This window comes from Sander lucioperca, chromosome 4 (assembly GCF_008315115.2).
Source record: "Sander lucioperca isolate FBNREF2018 chromosome 4, SLUC_FBN_1.2, whole genome shotgun sequence".
NCBI classification, from domain to species: domain Eukaryota; kingdom Metazoa; phylum Chordata; class Actinopteri; order Perciformes; family Percidae; genus Sander; species Sander lucioperca.
In genome coordinates this window covers 14715053-14737029 of record NC_050176.1, presented here as the reverse complement: position 1 = coordinate 14737029, position 21977 = coordinate 14715053, and the positions used below count along the sequence as shown (strand labels likewise).

The 21977-nt window shown below is 41.0% G+C and overlaps 1 protein-coding gene across 1 annotated transcript in view; it reads right to left on the bottom strand.

Moving 5' to 3' along the window:
* myo15ab (myosin XVAb) overlaps window positions 1–21977 on the bottom strand; it is a 58331-nt gene that overhangs the window by 15504 nt on the left and 20850 nt on the right. Inside the window, exons 26-54 of the mRNA XM_036000846.1 lie at window positions 21753–21884; window positions 21190–21315; window positions 20330–20407; window positions 19786–19925; window positions 18409–18454; window positions 18180–18304; window positions 17413–17530; window positions 17119–17294; window positions 15391–15475; window positions 15261–15293; window positions 15055–15136; window positions 14742–14872; window positions 14371–14466; window positions 13814–13942; window positions 13592–13698; window positions 13187–13365; window positions 12426–12498; window positions 11624–11815; window positions 10813–10886; window positions 10646–10719; window positions 5005–5113; window positions 4508–4576; window positions 4342–4406; window positions 3852–4256; window positions 2102–2183; window positions 1816–1911; window positions 1578–1638; window positions 989–1082; window positions 708–825 (exon numbers count right to left, since the gene is read on the bottom strand). Coding sequence (XP_035856739.1) covers window positions 708–825; window positions 989–1082; window positions 1578–1638; window positions 1816–1911; window positions 2102–2183; window positions 3852–4256; window positions 4342–4406; window positions 4508–4576; window positions 5005–5113; window positions 10646–10719; window positions 10813–10886; window positions 11624–11815; window positions 12426–12498; window positions 13187–13365; window positions 13592–13698; window positions 13814–13942; window positions 14371–14466; window positions 14742–14872; window positions 15055–15136; window positions 15261–15293; window positions 15391–15475; window positions 17119–17294; window positions 17413–17530; window positions 18180–18304; window positions 18409–18454; window positions 19786–19925; window positions 20330–20407; window positions 21190–21315; window positions 21753–21884 — 3295 coding nt within the window. The remainder of the gene's footprint in view (window positions 1–707; window positions 826–988; window positions 1083–1577; window positions 1639–1815; window positions 1912–2101; window positions 2184–3851; window positions 4257–4341; window positions 4407–4507; window positions 4577–5004; window positions 5114–10645; window positions 10720–10812; window positions 10887–11623; window positions 11816–12425; window positions 12499–13186; window positions 13366–13591; window positions 13699–13813; window positions 13943–14370; window positions 14467–14741; window positions 14873–15054; window positions 15137–15260; window positions 15294–15390; window positions 15476–17118; window positions 17295–17412; window positions 17531–18179; window positions 18305–18408; window positions 18455–19785; window positions 19926–20329; window positions 20408–21189; window positions 21316–21752; window positions 21885–21977) is intronic.

The window sequence follows — 21977 nt, the reverse complement described above, 5'->3', positions numbered from 1 at the left end:
TCTCAGAAATACTTGGGCGGAGTGATATGCTTGCAGCACCTGAGAAGCCCAGAGCAGAGAGTAGAAATGCTTCGCCTTTCTGAGAATATAGTTCCCAGTTTATATACAGTTAGAAGATGGCTGTGTCTCATGTGACGTTGTTATTTGTACACGCTGACTATACAAATCACAACATGTAAATAGGAACATGTTGGCGTTATTATGTCACTTATTCGGAGCAGTAGGCTAGTTGGAACCGATTACCTTCAGGATCCGTGCTAGGCTTAGCTACCGGTGGAGCCGTCGGAAAGAGTTACAACACGCACGGAGATGAGAAGGGTATGTATGGACTTATCTAACTCTGGGGGTTACGGTGAATAAGCTAAAGTCCCAATAAGTCGGCGTGTTCCTTTAAAGGTACCAGGTGGATTGTATCACCACTAGGAGCACTGTAGTGCAATAAACAGAATATAAAACATAAATCCTAGACAAGACTGCAAGCAGCCGATTTAAACTACGTAGGCTAGTTTTCTTACTTTCAAAAATGGCTTTGAAGATGTGCAATGAGGTAGGAAATGCAATCAACATACTGTATTTGTTAGATCTTACAAATATCACACTCAGTTTTTGTAAAATCTAAACAAAACTAGAACGTGCCACAATATACCTTTAACTCTTCAAAGTGATGTTTCTTTGTCTGAGTATGTACTTTGAGTGATTGTATGTACCTGGAGGAGGTATGGGGAGAGGACGACCAGGTGCTCTTGTCTTTATGGTCCTGGTGGGTTTAAATCCCGCCTCCTTCATTGGAGACGCAGATGGTGAGAGGGCAACAGGACCTTTAGGCTGGACAGACACAAAAACTTCCCCATGCATGACTGATTTCCAGCACTGCTTGTGTTCTGTGTATTCTTGCTTTGTGTGTGTGTGTGTGTGTGTGTGTGTGTGTGTGTGTGTGTGTGTGTGTGTGTGTGTGTGTGTGTGTGTGTATGTGTGTGTGTGTATGTACCTGTGGAGCAGGAGGGTGGTCCATCTGCGGCTTTAGGATCTGTAAAGCTTCATCACGAGGGGTTTGCTTCTTCTTAAACTTCCCCTCTAGTCTCCTAAATACATCCACACAGTGTCAACATCACACATTACCGTTTTACAGGGTGTTTCAACTACAAACGTAATACTGTCTAATCTGTGTTTGTGCTTATTGTGTGCAAATACAATCATTCTGGTGCTGTGTGCTCACTGAGCAATAACATAGCAGTCAGTAGTAGTTGGTGGTTTCTTGTGGTCTTCACGGTATACACACTTAATCCTGTGACTGAAGATAGCATCAACTTGCTTGCTCGATTGTTATATTGACCTTTGCACATCCCATAGAATATATTTTTGCACATTCCTGCCTAGCTCCTTCATTTTTAACAGTTTAACATCATTTTATCCTATTCTATATTTATGTATTTGTCTATGCACCAAAACACAAAAGCTTCCACCAGCTACATATTCCTTGTATGTGTAAATCCAACTTGGCAATAAACCACATTCTGATTCCGATTGTGTTCACTCAACTCTTATCAGTCTCTGTGTGCGTGTTTGTTAGAACTCACCTCTTGTCAGGTGGCAGCAGGTCTGCCGGCGGAGGTGGGGAGTTGTACCGTTTGATGATTTCTTTCAAAATAATATAAACCATGTTAGAATTATGTAGATTAATCTTTATAATTTCTTTCAACAAATGTGTCTGTTTGAAATCGAGGAATAAACAACTTCATCGACTACATGATCATCATTCAGTCATGTTGTATAAACCTGTGACATCAACATTTTGCAGCTTTTAAATTCAGATACCTTTAATATCTTGGCTGGGGGCGACGAAATCTGTAGTCCGAGCCGAGTACTTCACCACCTCTCCAGCAGGGGGCGGAGGAGTTGTCACAACTGGGGCTAAAACAAACACCCACGCACGCACGCACGCACGCACACACACACACACACAAATAAAAACTTAAACTCTTATATACTCTTCTGTGTAAAGCTCTCCTAAATAAGAGTTTAAGTTAAAGGGACTGAAAGGACTTTCTCTCTGTTTCTTGCTTGCTCACTCTCTCATGTTTTCTCTTTCACCCTCTCTTACCAAACTTCCTGACTGGTGTGTCCTTGTTTATGGGGATGCCTGGAGCCTTCCTCCGAGAGACGCTGTCCTTACTTGACTGAACCTGAAACAGCCACACAGAGAGGACAGAGAGTTTGCACTCAAGGCTTTGCAGGACATTACATTTGGTCTCTTGAGATTTTGTTGCAGCCAGGTCAATGTCAGAGCAAAAAAAAAAAAGGGAAGAAAGAGGACATTATACTGGACTGTATGGATGCAGCACATTTCCCCTGTTATTGATAGTAGAAATGTGTAATCTGCAATTCTGCATGGTTATTTTTATTTTGTCATGTGCAAGGATTGTTGTGGTGTTTTCTTCTTCTTTCTTCTTCTTCTGTGAAGTTTGGTGGACAAATTAATTTCATGTTGCACTGAACTGGACCCTAATGTTCAGTTTTGTCACAACTACAATCACTGAATCAATCAATCAAATGGTTAAAGGTCCCATGGCATGAAAATGTCACTTTATGAGGCTTTTTAACATTAATATGAGTTCCCCCAGCCTGCCTATGGTCCTCCAGTGGCTAGAAATGGTGATAGGTGTAAACCGAGCCCTGGGTATCCTGCTCTGCCTTTGAGAAAATGAAAGCTCAGATGGGCCGATCTGGAATCTTCCTCCTTATGAGGTCATAAGGAGGAAGGTTACCTCCCCTTTCTCTGCTTTTCCCACCCAGAGAATTTGGCCCACCCATGAGAAAGAGAGAGACATCATGGCTTTCAAACAAGCAAAGTGGCTGTTGGTCAAGGCCACACCCCCACCCTCCACCTTGCCCCCCCTCTCTCCTCCTCAATAGCATTTAAAGTTACAGACACAGAAATGGCACATCCTAAGGAAAACTCATTGTGGGACTGGCTCTAGTGGCTGTAATTCTGCACTAAGGCTGAATTTCGGGAAAGAGACTTCAGATACAGTATTAGGGGACCACTGACGTCTATATAACAGCATCCAAAGAGTACCATGTCATGGGACCTTTAAACTAAAAATAAAATGTACCTGCGTAATTGTATCTGAGAAAATTTGGATTGTGCATCACAACATCATATTATGATTCATGTGACTGAAAAATATTAAATTATTGCCCTATATAAAAGCAATAACATCACCAGAACTATATTACTGCAGGCTGCAGACACTGACCAACCTACTCAACTCAAACATTAACAGAAAAGTTGCACCAGACTCAGAAATAGCTGCAAAAGCCACATCTGCATCACCCCTCACTACAGTTTGACTTCTGTCCAGAGATTTTTTTTCTCATCCAAATTTTAACTTCTATTTAGTGATTGTCACTGCTGCTGTTATGTGCTTTTGTTTGTATGTGTGTATGTTTTTTGTATTAGTCATTTTGTTTTGTCTGCCAGTTTTTCTTTTTCTCTACTCAGCTTTCTTTGTCAAAAGAGATCTTGATCCTAATGAGACTACCTAATTACAAAAAGGTTATACATATTTTCGTTTCACCTTTAAGTGCACTTGCTTTCCTTTTTTTCAACCAGCTTTTGCTCACCATCCCGACTACACAGTTCTTATTTTTACTGCAAATAAACCACTCACTCTTTCCATAAAAGGAAACTGCGTCTTGTTTTGTTCATTTCATTTTTCCTGAGTAAGCGTTGTTTTTTTTGTTCTTGGAGTTAACACCAAATAAACCATCTTTCATGAATTAATAAGTACTGGAACATTATGTAATATGTCAGCTTGGACTGTTACCTCACATGTTTCAGAGTTACTGACCCGTGAAGCAGCGTTGGCTTTAGGCTGTGCTGGCTCCGTTTTGTTAGATTTAGTGGAGCTCGGCTGAGGGTTGTGGTGGGGGGCCTGAGGCTGGGTCTGGGGCTCTGCAGGAGGCTGAGCCTGAAGGTACGATGGAGTTTGTTCCAGTCGAGTAGGGGGAGGATATGGATGCCTGGGCGGGGTGTCTGCTGCAGCGTAGGGAGTGGGAGCGAAGTTAGCGTAGGGGCTGGGCGGGATGTTAATGTATGGACTCGGGGGTATGACAGCGTAGGGGCTGGCGAAGGTGTACGGGCTGGGAGGGTGGTGAGGCAGGGGACTCATGGGAGGACTTGTGATCGGGGAGGTGGGGGGGCTTGTCACTGGGCTGCCGACCATGGCCATGGCCTGCATGGTCATCTGCTGGGCCTAAGAAACAAGACGATGGCGCATTAAATCCAAAACAAGAACGCTGGAACAGATTAACAGATGCAGATCCAGACGGAGGGTTTACCATGATGATGGCCTGCTGGTTCATGATTGCCTGCTGCTGCTGGGCCAAAGCAGCCTGCTGGGCATCTGGAGGAGAGAGGAGGAGAAACACAGTCAACAGGAAGGAGGGATAAATATTATGTTTGATGTCTTTTTTTCTCATATTTCTCTTCACACTTGATACAAACCAGGTATAACAGGTGTCACTGCCGCGACACGAGGCGACATCACGCCTCCCACGGGAAGGACTCTCACAGCTGTGTACACACACACACACACACACACACACACACACACACACACATTTAAGATTTTAAGTGTGTGTGTTTTATTACACTTTATAACGATTTATGGAGATATTGGGGTTCGTCAGTGTTTGAGTGTGAGTCTCTGTCCAAATTTTATTTGAATGCCAGAATGTATGTAGAAAGCCCTCAACAAGTCATACAATGGAACGGAGAAGGTAGTTCACAGCATGCACACTACATTCTGCTGACAGTCCCACAGTACAATGTGTTGGATTTCATAGATGGAAAAACTAAAGTTGTGCGACGGTACAACTGTCAGTGATGACGTGATTTACTACATCAACTAAAGAGTTAACTACTGAGTGTTAATTAAACATGAAATAATGAATGAGTGAACAATGGAGTGATCTCGGACTGAGCCTGTGTTTCTGACTGACCCCCAGGTGGAGGTGGGGGGCCGGTTGACTGCCCTTCCTGTTGCCAACCCCCTCCAACTCCTCCAGCCCCCTTCATCCTGCTGGATAGTCCTGCAGCTGATTCTACTTCCTGTGAGGACAGACAGACAGACAGACAGACATACAGTAGAACTTTACATCAGATTAGAAAATGAATGAAACGAAAACACAAGGGCAGTTAAAGAAATACCCAACCAAAAACCTGTCTTTTGAGTATCAAATACTCAGGGCTGGTATCAAACCGATATATCAGTATATTAGCTGACATATGAATATCGGCGTAAGTGATGGCTGATAATCAACAAGAAATGCAGGACAAAAATGCCAAAGACCAGTGAAACTGTGATGCCATTACATACTTCTTAACTATAACAAATCCTACTCAGTATACATCTTGCACAAGTTTAAAATATTGGCCGATATATCATTAGCAGAAACTTTAAACTAAACTGTTAAATATAAATCTATATCACTGTCGACCTCAGTTGGGCTACAGTCTGTAACACAGACTATGAAAAGCGGGCAAATGTCAGGTCATATTTGTAATCTTGTTTGCTTTGTCTTTGATCAGATAGTTCCTGATTTAAATCAAGATCCTGATTCTATTGTTTTGGAATCTGGCATCGTTTCTAAGTATTTCACAGAGCCCTACCTCTGACAGTATAGTTTACTTCTTCAGAGGGGAGAGCAGCTGTATTCAGCTTGGATTTACTACAGTTATAATACGGTCGAATGACAAAAAAGTGTCAAAACCAAACCACTCCAGCAGAAGAATTTACTCCTCCACAGCAGATCTATGTGTTCAGTATGCTTCAAAGAACTGTCACTTCACTACCAAATCACTAAAAAATACTATATTCAGTGGAGGTTCAGGGCTACGAGGAGGCGATAACATATAATGGAAGTAGTGCATTTAGAAATACTGAAATGTTTTTTTTTTTTTTTTTAAAGTGACTCTGTTTAATCCTTGGACTCCATTGTAACTGGTGGAAATCCAAGCTGACTCAAGCTGCTGTTCTCCGTTATGGAGAAAATAGTCTATATCGATGACGTTGCTAGCTAGACTCTCTGTCCAATCTGAGTTTTCTGTTGCACGACAAAAACAACCTTTGAACGTACACGTTCCACCAAGACAAGTTCCTTCCCGAGGCTACTTTGCAGCGGCACCGTTGCTCCGTCTAGCGCTTAGCACCACCCAAGACAATTTTGATTGGTTTAAAGAAATGCCAATAAACCAGAGCATGTTTTTCTCCCATCCCGGAATGCTGTGTGGACTAGCCAGACCCTCCTCAGCAGCACCGTGGAGGAAGGTCTGGCAATGCGAGACTATGGAGCAAACTACATACCTTTCAGAGCTGCATTTCAAGCCAACAGGTTAAGTATTTGATACCAAAAGATAGATTTTGGGTGGAGTATTCCTTAAACTCGCTGATTTTGTGACTGTGGATATCAACAGGAGTGCTAGAGAGACAGACGGAGAGATATAAAACTACTTGTGCCATCAGGGCAACTTTAGACTATCAGATCAGAGGAATCCCCCTTTTATTTGTGCAGCTGTTCCATCAGAAATCAGCCACTGACCCATAAATCCACAGGAGTGTGTGTGTTTGTAGGCTATGTCTCATTAAATAGTAAGCCCTTCATTTGCCAGAGTGTCAGTTCCTCGTAAGCAGATCCTTGCGTTGCCTGGGTGGGAAATCACCGTGGCGATCTAGTCGCTGTGACAGTTACGGTAACTGGGTAACGTAATAGGTTGCTGGGCGGGAGAGGTCTGTAGAACACATCTGATACATGCTAATTCCTGTCAGCCACATCCGATAGCACGGCTAACATTCACCACGTCGCCGTCCCAGCTGAAGACTGATAGATCCAACATGGCCAGCATTCACTGCACCATTGCCCTCACTAAATACGTTTATTTATTTAACTCAATCAACAATCAGCAGATATTAGTGTAGTTTTCATAACAGGGGTGAAACATTTGTGGCGGAGGTAATGCATCGAAAATGACCTGACTTAGCTGTTTAACTGCTGCCCAAACTGCCTATCTTCTGTATATACAATGAGGAACATACAGTATTAAAGACAAACTGTCACATAGTTTATACTGGTTATGTTTACGTGTGCAACTATGAAACCAGGCTTGGTCCGACCAGGCTGACCAGGTCTGACCAGGATCACTTTCACTGCATATTCTATTGCACTCTGCCCGAAATATATATATTTGAAATAACAGCTGCATACTATAACAAGTAGGGGTGTGCAAGTCACCCAGCTCCCCGAGACGAGACAAGACACGAGATCGGGTTCACGAGATCGAGACGAGACGAGATTTTAACACTATTTTACAGAAAACTTCAATGAAGAAATAAGACAAATAAGAAATAAGAATTTTTTCTTATAAGAATAAGAAAAATTGTCCTTTATTCAATCCAAAGTCACAAAATGAAAACCGAGCACTGAAAGGTTTTGTCACAAACTCAAATGACTGGCTTCTGTCCTGTATGACTAACAGTTACACTGTTACTTATTCCATATGTATGGAGGAGAGATAGTCTCTTCACTCTTCACTCAGAGAACCAAGGTTACAACATAACTATGGTTTTGTGGCAGTAGTTGAGACCATTGAGACCAAATGTTTTCTACTTGAATTTGTCATTGTACAGTAGACAGAGAGAAATAATGCTTATGTTACTATTGTTTCACATTGATTATGTTCTAAAGCACAAATAAATTACCATCAAACACTCAACAGATGATTTTTTGAAGACCGATGCTTTTTTTCTCCTCCTCTGCATTTTATTAATTGCAGCACCAAACAAAGAAGTAGGCTACTCTATATGAAGGTAAATATGGTGCAAAAAGGGAGAGCTTGTAGAATACAATGTGAGAACTTGCAGAACAAAAAATCTGAACTTGTATGTTAAAATTTGCACTTGTAAAAATTTAATTTGCACTTGTAAAAATAAAATTTGCACTTGTAAAAAATATTCACACACGTGTTCTGAATTTGAAGTCATACAAAGAAAAAAAACATGAGAGCTTGTAAAAAAAATCTGAACTTGTAAGTTGAAATTTGCACTTGTAGAAAATGTTCACACACCTGTATTCTGAATGTGAAGTTACAGAAGAAATATTCACAAATGTGTAGATTGATATTTACATGAACACAATGACAGCTGCAAACTTATAATGCAACATTTACTCGTATACTTTTTTTTTTTACTCTGGTTCATTTTCCATCACAACCACAACTCAGTGATTACAACCTCTGGAATCTGTCACTGCAACTTCACATATGTGCTCTCTCGCATCACAAAGTGGCCAATCTGCGCACCTCGACTTTCACAACACTCTTGACGATACATTTGGTGCAAAACTAATTTGTACCTGTGGACTTAGACTGTGGAGCTCTGAGCTAACAGAACGGGAAAAGCCTTCTTATATACAGTCTATGGGAAAATCAGGGTTTCTATCGCCAGATGAGGGACAACTCTGTCCGGCTTATTTATGTAGCATGGAAACTTGGTGGAATAGCATGCTAGCGTTAGCTAACTAACTAGCAGCCAGCCCGCTTCTAAATAAATACCTTTTAATTATCTAAAGACTTTTTAACAGTCAAACTAAAACACTGGCGGTGAGCTCCACGGCCTGCAGCCGCAGACGGACCGTCATCAGTGGGTAACAGGTGCCAAGTTTCGCATCCCTGCCGAGAATTGCATCCACTAGGGAAAATAATGATTTTATAAGGCAAAGTACTGTTTAAAAACTAGGCAATAGTAAATCTCTTTGTCATGTTCATCAATAATGATTAGGATTTTAGAAGGTTTAGAGACATCAATGTTTTATCAGACTCTGTAGTAGCATTTCCTTGCTACCTAGATGCAATTTTCGGCAGCAATGAATTCTGCAGAAATTATTGTTTCCGACTGCAGGTCGAGGTCGGCAGCGAAGCTTTCTGGCAAAAGCAGTGTTGCTACGCTGGTCGATCCCCACTGATGACGGTCCGTCTGCGGCTGCAGGCCCTGGAGCTCACCGCCAGTGTTTTAGTTTGACTGTTAAAAAGTGTTTAGATAATTAAAAGGTATTTATTTAGAAGCGGGCTGGCTGCTAGTTAGCTAACGCTAGCATGCTATTCGACCAAGTTTCCATGCTACATAAATAAGCCGGACAGAGTTGTCCCTCATCTGGCGATAGAAAGAAGGCTTTTCCCGTTCTGTTAGCTCAGAGCTCCACAGCCACAAATAAGTTTTGCACCAAATGTATCGTCAAGAGTGTTGTGAAAGTCGAGATGCTCAGATTGGCCACTTTGTGATGCGAGAGAGCAAATATGTGAAGTTGCAGTGACAGATTCGAGAGGTTGTAATCACTGAGTTGTGGTTGTGATGGAAAATGAACCAGAGTAAAAAAAAAGTATACGAGTAAATGTTGCATTATAAGTTTGCAGCTGTCATTGTGTTCATGTAAATATCAATCTACACATTTGTGAATATTTTTTCTGTAACTTCACATTCAGAATACAGGTGTGTGAACATTTTCTACAAGTGCAAATTTTAACATACAAGTTCAGATTTTTTGTTCTGCAAGTTCTCACATTGTATTCTACAAGCTCTCCCTTTTTGCACCATATTTACCTTCATACTCTAGTAGCTATCGATTTATGACCGAAGGGAGGATGAAGTGAGAACATTTCTCTTTGTTTAATATCATTAAAAGTAAAGTTAGGTTTTTGCTGTCCACTTCCCGACTCATTTTAACAGAGAAAGAGAGTGGTCTGCGCTAGACAGCGCCACAGTGAACTGCACGCTGCGGACGCGTGTGTGTCTCAGCCAAGAGAGAGGGAGAGGGAGAGAGAGAGAGAGAGAGGGAGAGGGAGAGAGAGAGAGAGGGAGAGAGGCAGTACTCTCTAATGTTCTAACGCTCGGTTTTACAGGCAGCTTTTTTTATTCCACTATTGCTCTGCTAAAGTAAACTCAGAGTCAACTTTGGAGAACGGGCGGGGGATTTTCTATGCTAATTTCAAGGCTGCTGCTCTGCACTTGTGTATTGATATCGCAAGACACTTTGTACCTCGACGAGAAATCTCGTCACGTTTAATCTTGCGTGGGGACGAGATCTCGTCACACCTCTAATGAGATTTTTTATTTTCCAAGCTAAAGGGGATTAGCCTGAAAAAAAGGACTCAGATCTGTAGAAACCAGTTCACCTGTACTGTTCACATGTTATACATATATGAGACAAACTTTATCATGTAATTGTGACTGTTGTTTAGTATATGAATGACAAGAAGCTTGTTTTAATTTACTGTACTAATGTATTATTAGTATTTTTGCTTGTTTTTAGTTTATACATGCGTTTTTTTTTCTTCTTTTGAATTGATATTTTTATCTATTTATTTATTTCTCCCCCACCTCTGTTAATGCCAAAAAAGTTTTATAAAAATATAAATGTATATGAAAAAATAAACGGGAATCCTCATTATGATGTGAGTTCACTCTATGCTAAAAAACAACAACAGAGCTGTACAGAGCTTTCCATGACCTGCACAGTAACCAAATGGTTGACAGAGGAATCCCCTCTCAGATGGTCAAGAGTGTCAGTGTGAGTGAGTTATGTAACTTACTCCAGTTCCCTCAGACAGTACAGGGTCAAACAGGCTGTCGAGATAACGATCCATCCCTCTCTGAGGCTCCAAGTCTGTGAGAGGAGAAGAGAGCACTTCATCGTCCACTGTAATCAAAATCAACCCAATGTGTGTCAGTGTTCATATGTTTATGCTTAAATGTGTACCATGTCCAACAGAGCCAGGTATGACTGAAGATATGCCATCATCCTTCATGTCAAACCCACCACCCAACAGGCTTCTGTGAAACAATAAGAAAAGAAAAAAAAACATAACACCATCTTCATCGGTCCTTGAGCCTCTCAGTGGTGGAAGAAATACTATCTGCAATATGTACTTAAAGTATCAAAAGTAAAAGCACATGGCCCCTGTGACTGATACATAATCATATATAACTTTATTAGATTGTTAATATGAATGCATCAATGCATAGTTAACATTTACTGTAACTCGTAGCTGGTTGAGATGGAGCTAATTGTAACTACTTTATCAACGGTTAGGTAGTTTTGTGCAACTTAATGGGGTAGCAAAGAAGAAATAACGTAATGCTACACAAATTCCTATTCATTTTTTGGAATCGTTTTTTTGGGTGAAATATTGGATCATTTGACCTCTTTGGGCTTTAAACAGTTTAGAAAAGTTAAGATGCTGCTACCAACTCTTAGACATCTGAAACCTGTGACTTGGGGCTCCAAGTAGACAATGCATTTGTATAAAGGGGTTTTGTTTTGTATTTTATAAGATTATCATGTTTCTTAATGTAAAATCTTCATCTGAAAAGTAATTAGTAACTACAGCTGTCAGATAAATGCAGTGGAGCAAAAAGTACACTGTTCCCCTCTGAGGTAGTGGAGTAGAATTATAAAGTAGTATAAAATGGAAATACTAAAGTAAAGTTGCTTGCTTGCTTGCTGAAGTACAAGTACCTCAAAATTAACTATAGCACCATTTTATGTATTGAGTAAATGTGTGTCTCACATGCTGGCATTGGGCCGCACTCTGGTTGGTTCCTGTGCAGAGATGATGAAGTAGCTGCTGTGTTTGGGGAAGTCAGCAGGAAGCTCCAGGTCCGACATCAAGTCCAGAACGTAGTCTGAGCCCTCTAGCTCCACCCACTGAGCCGGCTCCTTCAGCAGCACCGACCAGCCTTGACGGCCCTCCACCACACCCCTACACACAAACACACACACACACACACACACACACACACACAAAAATACAATAATGCACACAAATATGCTCATATCTACAAATATGATGAAATAGATGATAGATATTTAGCCAAGATACTATTGATCAAAAGCAAAAATGCAATTACAAGACACTGGCACAAGACTGAACGCCCTACTATAAAACAATGGTTAGAAATTATAGAAGAAATTTACACTATGGAAAAATGACTTACCAGCTAAGAGTGAGAGAAAATGTTTTCATTCATAAATGGAAGAGTTGGATGATTTATGGCAGAAGAAATAGTTTATGACCTAACTGATTCAAGATACTGGATTTGTAAGTATTTGATGGTGGACACCTGTAGCCATGACTGTTTTATTATTGTTTCCTTTATTATGACTATGTTTCCGCTTCCTTTTATATCTATGACTTTAAGAGTCACGACTGAACAAAATATGTTTGGTTATATGCACAAAAACCAAATAAAGTTTAAAAACAACTTGATATAACAGTTCCACTAAAACGTCTCCTTTAGTTTCCTATTTTCAACTTTTCTCCGTAATCCAATCCATGTGCGTAGTTCTTATGTTTTACAGTAAGATGATACCTGTGTTGTAAGATGTCTTTGGCCATTTCTTCTCCTGTTGTCCAGGAGTGCAGGGGACACAGGAGCGACACACCTACAGGAGCAAAGACAACACTTTAGATCAACAAATAGCCTCTGACATACAACAGTTACTCAACAAAAAGTAGAACTTTGAAATGTTGTGGGGTGCTTTCTTTTTCATCTTATAATGCATTAAGATACGTTTCATTCGGACTATGAAAACAAAGTTGATAGCGCTCTCTCCAGTCTGCCTATGATGATTTACACTGACATCAGCATCCATAAACAGACAACAAAGCCAGGGAACTAGAGTGACTATCAGGTGTTGTCTAATCCTCAGTAGACTTGCCAAAAGGCCAGAGGAGAGATTAGCTGGATGAGAGGAGGAAACGAGAGACAGATAACTCCTCCGTGCTGGATAGTGCACACACTGACTCAGCTCAGATAAAACAGGGAGTCAACATAAATGGGCTTCAAATTCACAATGTACATTACTTTAATATTGACACATATTGCTGATGTGTGCTTTTAATGTTATCTGCATATATAAGCGTTGTGCAGTGTTGCCTGTGATGATGATTTAGACCATAACACAAATTTATTCGAGGAAAAGGCACTAAAAAAAGACAGATGCAGATTTTGAGTAAACAGATCACATTATGCTCTCATTTCTGTCCATCCAAATTTTTGCAACTTGATCTGAAAATAAAATCAGTTAAATTCCCCTCTTGGCTACATGTGTAGTGTGTGTGTGTTCTTACCATCGAAACAGTGTATGTGCAGAACAGTGTGAGCTCTCTTGCGATTGGCGGTCCACTCTAGTAGACAGGGTGGGTATGTCCGGATATACTCTGGCCCGACATTCAACCACTGCAGAGCTTGAAGCAGACGGTGCTGACACACACAGTCGTAGCCCTCCGGCCCGTAGTCAGACACAAACCTACAACAACAACAACAACAACAACAACAACAACAACAACAACAACAACAACAACAACAACAAGCACAGAGAGATACAAACTGAAGTAAAAAAGTACTGAAATCATGTACAAGAATCACAGGCAATGCACAGAAAAGCAGGTAATAAATATACTGTGTAATTTTTGCGTAGCCATTTCCATGTACTATAAAGTAAACATATTTAACTGTTTGACTGTGTTTCTTACTTCAGCAAGTACTTGGCCAGCCTTTGAGAGGGCAAGAAGGCAGAGAGACAGGAGGACAAGAGGAGCCAACCACGCTCTGAATTCAAAATGTTAGGATTCCTCCAAACCTAATGGAGGAGAGGAGAAAGTAAGGAGATAATGTGCAACAATAGATAAAAAGTCTTATTTGGGCTTGTACTGTAATTTCTATCCCGCCGGCTAAGAAAACGAACTGAGCCTCACCTGATTGGCTACCTGAGCCAGGATCTCATCTCGCAGGCTGGGATTGGCAAGTCCTCTCTGGATAATATAGTTCCCAAATAGATTCTCCTGAGCCCCATTCAAGTTTGGATCACCCATGAATCTTAGTATCTATCAAAAGCAAAGGCATTTACAACACATTCTGTAACCTTACCTTACTAAGTCAAATTACACTAATAAAGGTTGTAAAACGTTCCTATAAATCCTTGGTCTTAGCTTTTCACATCATGCTTAGGCCTGCTTGAAATATATGGATATATCTTACAGTTAGAATAGTCTGAATCCTTGATTTTGTATGTGTTCACATGTACAGTAAGCACACAAAAAAACGTTTCACGTTGTACATTTCACATTAAGGCTCTCCTAAATTATTAATTAATTAACTGGTTTTAACTGACGCAACCAATCAAGGTGGTAAAGCTAAGCTTAAGCTGCAGGTCATTTTCCTGGGTTTGATTTCATGACGTAACGCTGATTAGCAGTGACTTGAAGGTCCGGCATACTGGAGTTTCCCAGCAGCATGTGAATGCAACATGTACCAGAATGAAAACGTTTAGAGCTCCTTGTGTTAGCTCCTCATCCATTCGAATCAGTGAACTCTCCAGCGGGGCTGTCAGCATCCCAAACAACGGTTCCTACAACACACACACACACACACACACACACACACACACACACACACACACACACACACACACACACACACACACACACACACACACACACACACACACACACACTGCTTACAATAGATTATACACAGTGACTGTTTTTTAATGTAGTTACATGGATGAAGCACTGCAACAACATTGTCCTGGGTCCAATCAAGTTCACCAAGGTCAATTTATGTTTTATTCATGTGTTCACACAGTGTAGATTTTCTGTCTGTGTCTTCATTTTGTGTGTTTACCCTAAATATGGCCCGGATGTAGTGTGTCATGAGGTAGTTGTTGATATCCAGGGGCAGAGTCAGCTGGGGGTCAACCTGAACCTTAGGAGCCTGGACCACCGCCAAGCAGTCACAGTGCAGCTCTTCACCACCTGCACGCACACACACACACACACACACACACACACACACACACACACACACACACACACACACCGAGCAGGCCATGTGTTACAACAGAAATACGACAATAAATATTGTTGTACCCACCTATATGTATGTATGTGTGTGTATGTGTGTGTGTGTGTGTGTGTGTGTGTGTGTGTGTGCACACCTGAGGCTGCCTGTAGCAGAACTGCCAGATCAGCAGGAATAGGCAGTGTCGTTACATTTACCACTTCTCTGTTGATGCGATCCTACACACATTGCAAATACACACATGCACAAAGACTTTATATTACACACTGATTCAACATCTTCATCTTTTTGTGACTCTTGTCCCTCTCAGACACTTTCACTTGTTTTCACACGCTCACTCACCTCCTCTGCCTTCCTTGCAGGCTCCACCACTGTCTGACAGAAAGACAACAGTACCACACTTCACACATTTGTTCATTTTCTTTTATTCATTTTTGAAACACAAATACTGCAAATGACACAGTGCGCATACCCTCATGTAACGCTGGCGGTTGACGATGAGCAGCACAGCAGAGCGGAGCCTGATGAGGTACTTCCTCCTCAGAGCAAACCTTTTTCTGTTCAGGAAAAGCATTGACAATGGAAGATGGATTATTCATACAGATAGAGAGTAGTGAAAAATAAATAAGAGAAATACGTTGAAGGACTCAGCATGACATTTTATCATAACGTCTATCACTGCAATTAGAGCAGGTCTTGGTGAGGCAAGATTTGTGTTAATCACACTTGTAGTCAGTTATAGTCTCCCTAAATTCATCAAAGCGTGACCAGCAATCTCTGAAGCATCATTACAGATTCAAAAGGTTTGACCTTGCGTTTATTGCCATTTTATCGTCCTCATTAAGCAAGTCATTTTTATACATTCCAATAAAATGCAAATTTGCATCACGTCTCCAGGTTTTGGCAGATTAACAGTGAGTGAGAAATGTATCACCTTTGATGGATGAGTATGTTCTGATTCTACTGACCCTGTCTCCTCACATGAAGGACAAAAGAAGCAGGTTGTCTGTGATAAGCTTTGACCTATTTGGCTCTCTGAAACCAAACACTAAACCGTAAATTGCCAAGCTCAAGACTGAAACTCCAGACTCAAGCAGGACAGGGTGTTACCATTAAAGAAAGCTAAACCTGCTCCATCACCATCTGGTACGCTGCTGCCACTGCTAAGGACAAGGGCAGAGTGCAGCGTATCATCCGCTCTGCTGAGAAGGTGATTGGCTGCAATCTGCCGTCTCTCTAGGACTTGTACGCCTCCAGGAAGGTGAGGCGGGCAGGAAAGATTGTAGCCGATCCCTCTCACCTCGGACATAAACTGTTCGAACCTCTCCCCTCACCAACTGACAATGACTCTTAAACCCCCTCTCCCACAATACGTGTACTTATTGTGGCAATAAAACCTTTTCTGATTCTAAAGCTCCCAAGAGTCAACTCCCAGGAATAAGGTGATGATACGATTGGTTTTCACCCTGAGCACTTGGTTCCAGGAAGATTTCAAAATAAATTCATGTCTATTTTTTCATTTTTCTTTCTCTATTTTCTACATGTATTTTTACACATGTATATAAAAACAGAATAATTCTCAGTTTGTACGTGTGCAATGATAATCAAATAAAACAACATGGTAAGCCAAATCCTTCTTTAGCTAAGATGTTTGCCACTTTAGTTAAAGTGATCATATTATGCTCATTTTCAGGTTCATAACTGTATTTAGAGGTTGTACCAGAATAGGTTTACATGATTTAATTTTCAAAAAACACCATATATTTGTTGTACTACACATTGCTGCAGCTCATCTTTTCACCCTGTGTGTTGAGCTCTCTGTTTTAGCTACAGAGTGAGACATCTCACTTCTGTACCATCTTTGTTGGGAGTCGCACATGCGCAGTAAGCACTGCTAGCTTGTCAGTTGCAGAGTATGAGGGAGTGCCATGCTAGCAGCTAGGCAAGCATTATAACGTGTGTTACAAAGTGACGCACGTTCGTCACGGAAGTAAAGGCTGGACTACAATAGAGCTGTTTGGAGCAGTTTGTGAACAGTGTTTTCTGTTGGAGATGGTAAGTCCCTTTGGGGTGGACTTTGGGCTTTTCCACTTTGTACACCTGTAACGTGCACAAAAAGATATATAACACAATAAAGGAAATGGTAAAAGCCAAAAAGCATAATATGAGCACTTTAAAGCTGACCTCAGGTGAACATTACCTGGCCAGGTAGCCTTTGCAGCGAGCTTTCAACTTGGTCGCATTCTGTCGCAACTTGGCAAAGTTCTTTCGGACAAGACATGCACGGGTGTATCTCTGCAGTGTCTCAGCAGCGATGTTCAGCACACGGTCACGCTTCCCCTCCAACAGCTGATACAGCTCCTCTTTCAGGAAAATCTAACACACACACACACACACACACACACACACACACATCAGTATCACAGTATTTATTTCTTATGTTTGAGTCATTCAACCTTATTTTGTACAAGTGTATGTTACTGAGAGAGCTCACCTTACTGACTCCCAGCTGATACGAGCCGCTCTTGACCGGAGTGAGCTTGTGGAGCATGTTGACACAGTTTTCTCCGTCTGCAGGTGGAGGATCCTTCAGGCAGAGCAGGGCTTTATACCTGTGCATGCCCACGCACACATTTAAAATGACACTCCAATATAAATTCTGGAGTAAATGCGAACAAAGATCGGTAAAAATCCAAGGCTGCAACATGTGTCTAAACTCTGTGTGAATGTAAAACTTATTGGCTGTGAATCTGAGAGACCTAGTGTGAGGCTAATTGGGAATGTGGGTATTATGAGTTATAGTAATTAGGTATTTGTTTGTATTTAGTAGTTTTAGTGTAAATCTAATTGACTGCGAATGTTGGACTCTCAAACAGTTTTTCCTGTAATACTGTAAGTCAGAATACTTTGGCAGCCAGTGGTCAGAGGGGCTGTGACATTAATTGGTTTCGGTTGCTTTCCTACTGCGGGAGCTGGCAAGTGCCAGATGGCTATTTCAGCATGAAGAAATTGGTGTGTGAATTGTACTCTTGCCAGAAAGAAGTAAGAATTAGAGTAAAGAAAGAGTAGAGTAGACGAAGAGTAAAGAATTACTGACAAGCTAAAGGTTTGTGAGTTGTAATGAGAATAAACAATTCTTTTTAGGAAAGAAAGTTGAACAGGAGGCTGAGATAGTCTGATTATATTTTAGCTTACATGGTTCAATCAGAGCTTACATTTCTCCTCAAATACACTTAAGATGAAGACTAGTAAGTAACCAACCTTTTTAGGAAGGTGTGAAAGTGCAGTCTGATTGGATAACCCTCCTTCCTGATATGGATGGTCTCCATGATGCCAGAGTAATGTAGCTGAGTGTTGACCAGCTCCATGTCAAACACTCCTGGCTCCTACAAATACATAAAAATACAGATGGGCTGTATGTGATGGCTCAATCAAAATGCAAAACAAACCCACTGCAAACCTGCACACATTATCCAACTTGCAAATATACCTTATGATGGTTTGGCTTGATGCATCGCACAAAATAAGGGTTACACCTGTCACAGATAGATGAGAACGAACGGATGGATAAATGAATGATTTGATAAAGGCTTCGTACATTAGTCCAGCGCAAGGAAGTCAACTCTCCAAATGAGAGGAAACCAACTAAGTAAGAAATCAGTAGAGCATGGCATTTTCTTTTTTTTTTTTTTTTTTTTTTTTTTACAGTTGATGCTACATATTAACAACTGGTAAAGGTCCCATGGCATGAAAATTTCACTTTATGAGTTTTTTTAACATTAATATGCATTCCTCCAGCCTGCCTATGGTCCCCCAGTGGCTAGAAATGGCGATAGGTGTAAACCGAGCCCTGGGTATCCTGCTCTGCCTTTGAGAAAATGAAAGCTCAGATGGGCCGATCTGGAATCTCCTCCTTATGAGGTCATAAGGAGCAAGATTACCTCCCCTTTCTCTGCTTTGCCCGCCCAGAGAATTTGGCCCACCCATGAGAAAGAGAGAGACATCATGGCTTTCAAACTAGCAAAATGGCAGTTGGTCAAGGCCAGACCCCCACCCTCCACCTTGCCCCCCCTCTCTCCTCCTCAATAGCATTTAAAGCTACAGACACAGAAATGGCACATCCTAAGGAAAGCTCATTGTGGGACTGGCTCTAGTGGCTGTAATTCTGCACCAAGGCTGAATTTCGGCTAAGAGACTTCAGATACAGTATTAGGGGACCACTAAGGCCTATAGAAAAGCATCCAAAAAGCAGCATGTCATAGGACCGTTAATATGTAGCATTCAGACTGAAAGATCTCCTGAAGCCTCTGTTTTTTATCTAGAAGAGACATGACAATGTCAAATTAAACAAATAAAATGTATCTTTCCAAGATAAATGGCTCCTACAAACACTGATATTGGAGGCTTATAAGATTGCCAGAACTGATCTCTAATTATTTTAGTCTATTGGTGCAGCAAGGCACAACACATTGTTACAGTAAGTACTCATTGTCTATTTAGGCACAAGGCCATAATCCTCATAACACTCCCTCTTTCACTCATTCCTTAGTCCCCTAATTACTGTATACACACTCTCTACATCTTGCAGAACCTCGCAGTACATTCTGAACACTTACATGCCTACCTTTTCAGGAGGAAAACATACATTAACTAATATTAATGTGAGAATGTATAAGGGCACTACAGAGTGCAGACATTTTACACTAACAATTTGGACACTCAAATGAGTTGGAGGAAGGCAATTATAACACCACTCAGTGGCAAAAAGGGAGCGGTTTGGAACCCAACTTTACCATTTTCCACTGATGTTATAAAAATGTGTTAGAGGTTTACACATTGTCCTAAAGGTAAAATGTTTTACTCAAACCTTTCCATCTTCTCCAGCAGCTCCTGCAGGCTGCTCTGAAACTTTGCGCTGACCGTGTTGGCCTGATAACGGCGAGCCGCGCTGCTGTGCCGCCGCTGAGACCCAGACTCTGAGTGCTTTAAGAAGAAGCTGGATACCATCTGCACACACACACACACACACACACACACACACACACACACACACACACACACACACACACACACACACACACACACACACACACACACACACACACACACACGTAAGCGTGAACAGTTAATCCTGAATATCCTGTTATATAATATGTGGTACATGATGAGTTCCAAACAGCAGAATGAGTAAAGTATTTAGTTCAACTTAATGTCAACTAAAAATGTATTCCTAACTCAAAACAATAATTACTAAATAGTTAGCACAAGTCAAAACATACAATTGTGTTGTGCCACACCACCACAATACAAGATGATGAGTAACAATCATGATATTTTAAATGTAATTGAAGATCTTGAGGAATAAAGACAAAACAAAAAGAGAGAGCAAGTCATAAGAAAAAAGATCTCACTCTGTTCTTGCTCTGGATGAAGAGGTCCAAAACATCCTGGCGGACCGTGTCGAAGTTCTTATCCAAGAATTTGTGCACCTGCACCACAAATCATTATAAAAGAACAAACCAGGATTTTAACAGTGGACAAACAAACGTGTAACAGCCCTGAGCTCATAAATCCAAGAGGGAGAATTGAAAGTAATAATCTCAAATTAGTTAATTGCCATAACTCCTTTGTCGATTTGCCTGCCCAGGGACTGCTGATGAAATTTAGCTATTGAGCTAGTTCTGGGACAGTCAATGACTGTCCATTGTCCCTGTTAAATAATCATCAAATAATTAAATAATGATGAAAGCCCTTGCATTTGCAGTATTACCAAAGAGTATGAACTTTGTGTCTGTGCCGACATTCCCGGGAAAAATCACAAGTGGCGCACAGTTAGTGACCAGTTTCCATCGCCCAGCAGTGGTTAGTCTGCCAGAGAGGGTAGGCTTCTGTAACTCACACAACTCACTATCTGCAGTGCGTACTGTTTTTTTTCCCGGTCTCTGCTGGAGTTGCGAGTAAACTATGTCTACTACTATGTCCGAATGAGGGCATGTAATGTAAAGAAACTAAAACAAGGTATATCCAATGAGAATCAATCAGTTAAAAGTAAGCAAATGTAGAAATATCAGAGGTGGATTGGCTTTGGGGGATTGGAATCTATGTGCGTAACACGTTTACAAATTCAAGAAAATGGAAGCAATTTGGTGGACATTAGGACAGGAGAAATTTATAGCCTACTTTAGTTATCATGCTGTGTTGATGTTTGCTTTTCCTTTTCTTTTGTGAAACATCTTAAATAGTTACAAATAAAAACTTAAGAAAAATGTACCTGGTACGTGACTTTCCCAGCATAGTGTTTCAGGGTGAACTCTGGCAGTGGCATCTTTGGCCTGGCATATAGCGGGTTGTTTCCATGGTGATAGTGGCACTTCTGAAGGAAGGTGTGGTCTGTTGCCTAGTGATGAATGGAGACGGTTAAAGGTTGGTGAGCCATGAAAACTAAATCTCTACAGCACAAACACGTGTAATATTGTGTTCATATTTCACTCTCTGTATTGATCAGAACTGGATTGCAATATACCTTAGTCTGCTATTCAATAAGTGAGATGTTTAAATCAATTTCTTTTCAAAACTGAAGTATGAATATCTGAAACATGAGTCAGATGTTGTCTTTTTTCAAAATACACCTAAATAATGATTTCAAAGGTTTCTTGCAATCTAACCTAACTTCATTTTAAGTACACATGCTCGCCACAGGAGTCTGAGGTTTAATTAAGTACTGTTTGTATTAATCAATCATATTCCCAATTCACTTCCAATATCAGCTGTGTTTATTATAACGTTTTATTGGTTGAGGGGATGAAGAGTTTAGTTCAACAAGTGTGGATGTACCTGAGGGAAGCCACACTGGTCGTCCAGTATGCGCAGTATCCCATGAGGCTTAGCAGCGATGAGGTCCAGACAGGCCTGGTTGTGGCTGAAGGGTTGCTGCTGCCACATGATCTGTTCCCGCATGTACTCCTCCTACTCACATAGCACAAGAGGCCATCAGGTTGGTGTATGTAAATCTCTTCTAACTCCACTGTTGTTTCCAGGTTTGACTTCAGCTGAAGTATT